This window comes from Propithecus coquereli, unplaced genomic scaffold (assembly GCF_000956105.1).
Source record: "Propithecus coquereli isolate 6110/MARCELLA unplaced genomic scaffold, Pcoq_1.0 Scaffold122, whole genome shotgun sequence".
Lineage (NCBI taxonomy): Eukaryota > Metazoa > Chordata > Mammalia > Primates > Indriidae > Propithecus > Propithecus coquereli.
The window spans coordinates 4,927,604-4,936,726 of NW_012136303.1; the positions used below are offsets into that span (position 1 = coordinate 4,927,604).

A 9,123-nucleotide genomic window follows, 5' to 3' on the forward strand; every position below is an offset into this window, starting at 1 on the left:
TTACACGGGGCGGCCCCGCGCGCGCCGCAGCGGCCCGCAGACGGCGAGGGGGAGGGGTGGAGCGCGCGCCGGCGGGGCCGCGCGGGGAGAAAGACACTGAAAGGCGTCGGCGGCGGGGCGGGGAGCGGCGCGCGCGGGCCGCGGCGGAGCCGGAGGCTGCAAGAAGAGCCCGCGGGGGCCTGAGGGGGTGCGATTCCTCCGCCCCCGCAAAACAATGTGCGGTGTGCTCCGGGGCGCAACTTGCCGGAGGCGGCGGGGGCGCGCCGAGCCCGCCTGAGACCGCGCCGCTGACCTTCTCCCCCCGCCGTCCGTTGGGCCTGAGCGCCCAGCTCCTTGCTCCCCAGCTCGCGGGGGCCGGGCCGAGCCGTGGGGCGGGGCCGCTCCTCCGTCGCCGCTGCCTCCTCCCCCACCCCCAGCCGCGGAGGATGCGGACGGCCCCCGGCGGCGTCTAGCGGCCCCGGGCCCAGGCGCGATGGTGCAGCAGCGGGGCGCGAGGGCCAAACGGGACGGCGGGCCGCCGCCCCCCGGGCCCGGGCCGGCCGAGGATGGGGCGCGCGAGCCCGGTTGGTGCAAGACCCCGAGCGGCCACATCAAGAGGCCGATGAACGCGTTCATGGTGTGGTCGCAGCACGAGCGGCGGAAGATCATGGACCAGTGGCCCGACATGCATAACGCCGAGATCTCCAAGCGCCTGGGCCGCCGCTGGCAGCTGCTGCAGGACTCGGAGAAGATCCCGTTCGTGCGGGAGGCGGAGCGGCTGCGCCTGAAGCACATGGCGGATTACCCGGACTACAAGTACCGGCCGCGCAAAAAGAGCAAGGGGGCGCCCGCCAAGGCGCGGCCCCGCCCCCCCGGCGGTGGCGGTGGCGGCAGCCGGCTCAAGCCCGGGCCGCAGCTGCCGGGCCGCGGGGGCCGCCGAGCAGCGGGAGGGCCTTTGGGGGGCGGCGCGGCGGCGCCCGAAGACGACGAGGACGACGACGACGAGGAGCTGTTGGAAGTGCGCCTGGTAGAGACCCCGGGGCGGGAGCTATGGAGGATGGTCCCAGCGGGACGGGCCGCCCGGGGACAAGCGGAGCGTGCCCAAGGGCCGTCGGGCGAAGGGGCGGCCGCCACCGCCGCTTCCCCGACACCGTCGGAGGACGAGGAGCCGGAGGAAGAGGAGGAGGAGGCGGCAGCGGCAGAGGAAGGCGAAGAGGAGACGGTGGCGTCAGGGGAGGAGCCGCTGGGCTTTCTGTCCAGGCTGCCCCCGGGCCCCGCCGGCCTGGACTGCAGCGCCCTGGACCGCGACCCGGACCTGCCGCCCCCATCGGGCACGTCGCACTTCGAGTTCCCGGACTACTGCACCCCCGAGGTTACCGAGATGATCGCAGGGGACTGGCGCCCGTCTAGCATCGCCGACCTGGTTTTCACCTACTGAGCCCACCGTCAGCGGGGCGCGCACGCCCCCAAACCAGCTGTTTACATACAGGAATCAGGTATTGGGGCCCCTCGGAGGCCGAGGCTGGCACCCCATCTCCCGCGCAGCCTCCCCCCTCCTGGACGTGCCCATCCCCCCCACAAATCCAGACATACCCCTCCCCCGCAGACACACCCCAAGGCGGCCCAACCCCCACCCCTTCCTTGACATCCAAGCCCCTCCCCACATTGCCCCCTCCCGCACAGCCACCAGCAGCCAGCCCCCCTCCGATACACCTCCCATTTTCTCCTACAGACCTGCACCCCTCCCCCACTTTGCACACGCCCCTCCTCGTGGCCGGAGGACACGCCCCCTCCCTTGCTCCTGAATCCCTCCCTCGCCCAGCCTGCCTTCTCGGTTAGGGGGGCGATGCGTCTGGGCTGCACCGCGCGCTCCTCCCTTGCCCCGCCCCACGGGGGGGGAGGGGCGCGCTCTTTTATCCCCAGAGCGTTAGGGCCCGCCCCCCCGCTGGGACCCACCCTCTTCTTGCGCATGCTTAATACTCCTTGGGAGGAGGGGGCTGGTGCCAGTCCAGCTTCACGTCTCTGCCTCCTGCTCCGGGAAGAAGGGGGGCAAGTGTAGAACGATCCTGAGAAATCCTTTGATCTGAAAGCCCATGGCTTCCTCTCAACCCGACGGGGCGTCACTGCCTTAATGGGAGGAGCACTTGGAAATAGGAGAAAAAGACTAGGTGGCTTGGAAGCGTTGGTTTGGGCCTGGAACTCTCCCAAGTGGCATAGCCCCGTTTCCCTTATGGGGTCGCCCACACCCACGCGTACCGCCTCCCCGACTGCGTGACTGCCTCTACAGCCTATCTTGGTCCCCAGGAACGTCCCTTCCTTTCCCCCAACTGGGAATTGGGGGTAGGGTCTTTCTCTGGAATTACGTCAGTAGAGGAAGGGGCTGTCCAAGAAAACTCAGAACCAAGATACCTTACCGTTCTGTTTGGGGACAGGGTCTCTGCTGCTCCCTTCCCCCTGGAAGTGCCCTGTCACCTCAAGGCACCTTCTCAACTTGGGCCTCTGTCAAACCCAAGTCCACCCTCATTCAGTATTCAGCGGGACGAACTGAGGTACGTCGGTGCTAAGGGTTTGGGATTGAGGCATGATAGCAGATGGGGTGGCAGGAAGAGTCCGTTGATCGGGCCAGTGAGACTGATGGGCCATTTGCGCCTCAGTTTTTCCATGTGAGAAACGGGCACAGCGCTGCTGTAAGGAGAAAGTTCTGTCCAGTTCAGGGTGCCCTCGGGGACCCGCCCCTGATGCTGTTACCCCTCTTACTGCATCTCCCTACTCGAGACCCGCCCCTCCGGCCTCCCCACACCCCCTTTGCCCTCACTACCTGTATCTCACCGGCGTGTGTTCACCCTCCCGGGTGGTCCACACACTCTCATTCACATACACAAATCTCAGGAACAAACGGTCCCCAGAGTCCTCCGGGACCCCTGCCCAGGGTCTCTGCAGGTCTCTGCCCCACGCGTTCCCGTCGCTGACAAAGCCACCAGCTGCCTCCTTTAAGCTTGGTGCTCCGGCTCTGGGCCTTTCTTGCGCTCTTTCTTTCTTTTTTTTTTTTTTTTTTTTTTTTTTTTTTAAGAAAAACAACAACAAAAAGACAATGAAAAAAACAGAAAACGTCATGTGAGTGAAGAGATGTCACTGTCCGTGGTCTTGGAGAATTAGTCTCGTAGCTAAGGGGAGGGGTTCCTCCGTCTGGGGCACTGGCACCCACAGCAGGACTTTTGCCAGTCTGATGCCAGGACTGAATAAAGTGTATTTGCCCCGACCTCGCCCTGTGGTTCTGCATGTCTGTGCTTTTCCTCAACCCTCTCCAAACAGTTTGCCAGGTCCAAGTCCATGTGATTTAGGCCCAAGCTGTCCCAGGGTAAGCCACCTGGCCACTCTAGGCCTCTGTCTCAGGACTCCCTGACCTTCATTACGGACAGCAAACTCATCCCTGTAGGGGCCAGAAATGAGTAAGTAAGTCTGAGTGGACGCTGGCATGATGACCCAATGTCCAAGGCTGGCAACTGCCCACCTCCTGCCAGTTGTGACCCTGTGGGAATGTGGTCCACAGTGGCCAGACTGCCAGATTTTTCAAGAGAAGCTAGAGATATGAGTGTTTCTTGAGTCATCTGAATTTCAAAATGACAGCTGACTCAAATATTTTTAAATCGTGGGCCACATGAAACAAATGTGCAGGCAGGTCTAGTCCAAGGGGGCCAGCTTGACCCTGCCCTCGATGAGGATTAAGAAGCAGGGTTGAGCCATGCTGGGCTCAAAGCGCAGCTCCACCACTGAGCACCTGTGTGACCTTGAGCAAATTAACTTTGTCCCACCTCTTCTTTCCATATGTGTTAACATGGGGATGACAGTACCTCCTTCAGAGGATAAAATGTTTGAGGTGAGAAGCATTTAAGGTGGTGCTCCATAGATCTTATCACTCTTGTCCAGAGGAAGAAACTGGGCCAGGTGGGGAAGCGACTCGCAGGAGGACCTGCAAGCGGCCAAGGTCAGAGACAGGGCCCAGAATCTTGGTTCTGCCTTCTGCTGCTGCAGTGTTACTTCAGGGTGCTGCCTCTCTGTTTGAATCTGCAGGTGGTGCTAGGCCTGGCTTGGTGGGGTTGGCCCCAGTGCCTGGCACACAGTGACATGCAGTGTAGATTTATTAAATGACCAAAGAGCAGCAGCAGCCTGTCTTTGGAGTTCTGACCAGTGCGTTTTGGAAACTGAGACCAAGGCTTTCCCCTCCTTTGTCCCTCTGATACCCCTCCTCCTAATTCTTCCTTTGCCAGATCCAGTGAATTCCTAAGCTTGGGACAAAGCCTCTTTTCCCAGTAAGAGCCAAGGCTGAGTGTGGGAATTACAGTGACAGCTTGGTTGGAAGCAAGCAGGCAAAAAAAAAAAAAAAAAAACTACAAGAAGAGGTATAGTTGAGAAGGTGTGAAAGACAGGGCTATGTGCCCTGGGCTAAGCCCCTTTAAGGAAGGACTTCCCCAGCTGTGGCAAGTGTGGTCAGGGCCGGCCTTAGCTGCAGAGAGCCACTTCGCCCGAGACCACGCCCTTCCCCCCCTCCCCTGCCCCCGCAGCCTGCATCTGGTGTCTGAGCGAGGCATGGTAGAAACACCTCTCCTCGGCAGTCCAAAGTGGGACACTGACAGGCAGTACTTGCACCGGGTCCCCAACCCTTCCCAGGGCAGCCAGGGCTTTGTCAGGCCTGCCACACGGTTTGCCTTCTTCCTGTGCCCAATCCTGCTTCTTTTTTTCACAGGTATTCATCCCTAATAAACATCTTGCAACCCAAACTCAGTCTCCGTGTCTGCTTCTGGAGGAGGAGTCTTGTCTGCAGTGGAGGGTGCAAGGGCTGGGACAAAGGGAATGGGGTCACTGGCCCAGCTACTGCAGCTAGGCCCCTCCCCTTGCTATCCCCCCATCTCGGGAGTCTCTTCCCTTCACCAGCACCTACCTCGGCTCGGCTGCACCCTGTCCAAGTCTATACCCATCAGCATTATTTAGAAACTCCAGCCTCAGCCCACAAGTCCCTCCAGAGCTCTCTGCTGATGCCATTCTCATAGTCCCTCCCCTGGGAAAGGCGGGAGGAAGGGAGGGAGGGAGGAGGTGATCATCTGAATTTGTCCTTCAGAATGGCCTGGGAGGGAGACAGAGCAAGGGGAGGGCAAAAATGCCTGACCCGGATGGTGCTGGAGCTGTGGGACCTTGAGCAAGGCTCTCCCCCTTTGCCGGCCTTAGTTGCCCCTTGTGTAAAGTAGGGGAATGGGCAAGAGGACCGCAAGAGAGACCGTCTCCTTTTGGTTTCTCCCATTTCAGATGCTGCCCTGAAAGGTGGGGGGATGCCTGCTTATGGGGGCTCTGGGGACACCTAGTGGCTGGGAAGCGTATAATGCAAGTTCTGTGCGGTTGGGGGTGGGAGTCAGGGTGTGTCTCACTCTGAGGAACTGACGCCCCTCCAGTCTCGCTCCATTCATGTAGCATTGACTCTGCTGGGTCATGTCCCTTGCCTGGGTGACTTGAACCATCTTGGTTACAAAGCTTTAAAAACAGCCACCCACTGATACATTGGTTATCTTCTATCCTGCACAACAAATTGCCACAAACTTAGCAGCTTCAGACAACATGCATTTATTATCCCAGTCTCCACGGGTCAGGAGTCCTGGCGTGCCTTAGCTGGGTCTCTGCTCAGGATCTCACGAGGCAGCAACCAAGGTGTTGGCCGGCTTGCATTCCTTTTTGGAGCTCAGCATCCTTTCCCAAACTCATGTATTTGTGGGCAGAATTCAGTTCCTTGTGATTACAGGATGGAGGTAGGTCCCTGTTCTCTTGCTGGCTGTTAGTTGGTGCCACTCCAGATTTCTAAGAGCTGCTCACAGTTTCTTTCCACATGGCCCCTGCATGACTTCCCTAGTCCTCACACAACATTGTAACTTATTTTGTCAAGATCTGCAAGAGGACCTTTCTGCTGCTTGGAGTCACTTGGCTCAGGGAAGGTTTAAGCTCTCTTTTTAAAAGGCACCCCTAATGAAGTCAGGCACACCCAGCAAAATCTCCCTTTTGATTAAAAATCAACTAATTTGGGACCTTAAAGTATATCTGCAAAAATCCTTTCACCTTTGCCATATATTGTAGCCTAATCATAAGAGTAACAAGCATCACACTAGCCTCCCCCACACTCCAGGGGAGGTTACACAAGGCACGTGCACCAGGGACTGGAAATCTCGAGGCCATCTTAGAATTCTGCTTTATTGCAGCTAAGATTCTCAGGTCTCCGTCTCCGGCCTTGACATTGCCAGATGAGCTGCCTTCTTGTCATCTCCACTGGATATCTAATAGGCGCCTCAAACTTGACAGGTCAGAAAATGAATTCTTTTTTTCTTTTTTTTTTTTTTTTGAGATGGTGTCCAGGCTGGTCTTGAACTCTTGGGCTCAAGAGGTCCTCTCACCTTAGCCTCCTGAGTAGCTGAGATTACAGGCCTGTGCCACCTCACCTGACTTCTTAGAAAATGAATTCTTGTCTCCACAGTGCTCCTGGGCCTGGTGCCCCACCCCACATCTGCACAGCTGATGTGGAATTAAAGGCCCAAACCCTTCAGCCATCCTAGACTGCTCTTTTCCTCATAGCTTTACATCCCTTCTGTCCTGTTGGCTTCACCTTTGAAATGTGTCCCTGTGTCCTGTCACTTCGCACATCTTCCATGGCCACACTCCTCGTTCAGCCACCACCGTCTCTCGCCTGGTATCCTGTACCAGCCTCTCTGACTTCATTGCTTTTCCCTTTTTCCCACTTAGAGTCGTATTGTCCGCATAGCAGCCACAGTGATCCGGTTAAATATTCATATAAATGAGACTATCATCTGCCCTCTGCTCACAGTCCTCCCATGGTTCCCATCTCACTCTGTAAATACCAAAGTCCTCAGCATATCCTGTGAAGCCCGATGAGAAGTGGCCTGTGGCCTGCTCGGGGACTCATCTCGGACCACTTTTCCCTTCTCTCACCATGCTGTAGTCACACTGGTGTCCGTGCTGTTTGCTAGAACTGCCAAGCACACCCCTCTCAGGCCCTTTGCACATGCCGCTCCCTCTGCTCGAAATGCCCTTCCCCCAGATAGCCACATGACTGACTTCCTTCCGGTCTCGGCTCCTATGTTACCACCTCTAAGATGTCTTCCCTGACCATCCATATAAAGTATCGCCCTCCTTGCACTATCACCTTACTTTGCTTTTTCTGAATAGCATTTATCACTATCTGGCATTTATCATATATAGTTTTTAACTTTTATTTATTTATTTATTTTTGAGACAGAGTCTTGCTCTGTTGCCTGAGCTAGAGTGCAGTGGCGTCATCACAGCTCACAGCAACCTCCAACTCCTGGGCTCAAGGGATCCTCCTGCCTCAGCCTCCTGAGTAGCTGGGACTGCAGGTGCACACCACCACACTCAGCTAATTTTTTCCATTTTTAGTTGCCCAGCTAATTTTTTTTCCATTTTTAGTAGAGATGGGGTCTCACTCTTGCTCGGGCTGGTCTCAAACTCCTGGGCTCAAGCAATCTTCCACCTCAGCCTTCCAGAGTACTGGGAGTACAGGTATGAGCCACTGCACTGGGCTTTATTATTATTATTTTTAAATCTAATCAGTAAGCTTCATAAGGAAGCCTTGGCTCATCACTCACCTATTCAACAAACATGTATTAGGGGTCATGCCGCATGTCAGGTGCTGAGCATACGGAAGTGAAAAAGACACACACAGTTTGTGCTCACCGAGCTCATGGGTCTGAGCAGGAGACAAATGCATAAACACAAGAGTGAAAATGTATTTTATTTATTTTTTTGAGACAGGGTCTTACTCTGTCACCCAGGCTGGAGTTCACTGGCATCATCACAGCTCACTGTAACCTTGAACTCCTGGGCTCAAGCAATCCTCCTGCCACAGTCTCCTGAGTAGCTGGGACTACTAGCACGTGCCACCACGCCCAGTTAATTTTTAAATTTTTTGTAGAGATGGAGTCTTATCCAGACTGGTCTTGAATTCCTGGCCTCAAGCGATCCTCCCGCCTTGGCTTCCCAAAGTGCTAGAATTGCAGGCATGAGCCACTGTGCCCTGCCTGAAGTGAAATGCTTTGATAGTGATGGACGGTGTGTCTGGAGGAACACAGAAGAGGCACTTAACCCAGGCATGGAGCAGGGCACGGGCACTGGGAAGCCTCAGCTCATTGTGATGGTTTTAGAACATGGCTACACGTTCTTTAACATTCCTCCCCTAAATTTCCTTCCCCTTGAATCTGAGCTGGCCTTCGTGATCCACTTGTAACAAATAGGATGTAGCAGAAGTGATGCTACAGGATTTCTAAGACCAGGTCACCCTGAACGACCATGTTAAAAGACCAAAAGCCACAACACTGTCATGCTTCGCTTGGGTGAAGAAGCCCAAGCCACATGGGGAGACCACGTGTAGGTGCTCCAGGTGACAGTCAAGTCCTGGTCCCAGACGTGTGAGTGTAGAAACTGCCAGATGATTCCAGTCCCCAGTCATTTGAGTCACTCCCAGCTGTTGGAAGGTCTTCCCAGTTTAGGCCCAGCCATCATGGGGCAGAGACAAACCATCCCCTCTGTGCCCTGTCTGAATTCCTGACCCCACAGAATCCATGAGATGGTAGTTATTCATGCCATTAGGTTTGGGGGAGTTTGTTATGAAGCAATAATAACCGGAACAGGTCCAGGTGAAGGAAAGAACTTTTCAGATGCCAGCAACAGCCAATGGGAAGACTCTGCAAGAGCAGCTAACACAGAAGTTGACTGGCTGGAGGGGAAGGCGTGGGGAGATGAGGTGGAGCAGCAAGAGCCGGGAGGGCCTTGAAGGTGTTTGGACTTTATCCTGAGTCTCCACACTGCAGCCCGAGGGGTCATTTGAAAACAAACCTGAGCATTTGCTGAAAACCTTTGGATGGTTCCCATAACCCTCAGGATACAGTCTAAAGGTTTTAACCCAGCATTCAAGGCCTTCTCTCTTACAGACCCATCTTCAGCTACCAGCTCTAGCCTCAAACTGCCTCAGACATGCCAGGCCACTACCAGTGACAAGCCCCCCAACCCCAGCCCATGAAATTTGTCTTTGCTCTTATTGAGGAACTGGAGGGACTTTGGCTAACCACCTTGCCT

The 9,123-nt window shown here is 56.0% G+C and overlaps 1 protein-coding gene across 1 annotated transcript; it reads left to right on the forward strand.

Annotated features, from left to right (window-relative positions):
- The first annotated feature begins 472 nt into the window (after positions 1-472).
- SOX12 (SRY (sex determining region Y)-box 12) lies at positions 473-1,417 on the forward strand. Its single transcript, XM_012637736.1, has one exon. It carries the CDS (start codon positions 473-475, stop codon positions 1,415-1,417), a length of 945 nt encoding a protein of 314 aa, XP_012493190.1.
- Positions 1,418-9,123: the final 7,706 nt, after the last annotated feature.

What these genes read in the sequence shown, in the direction of transcription:
- SOX12 (XM_012637736.1), top strand. Translation starts at nt 473, where the DNA reads ATGGTGCAGCAGCGGGGCGCGAGGGCCAAACGGGACGGCGGGCCGCCG.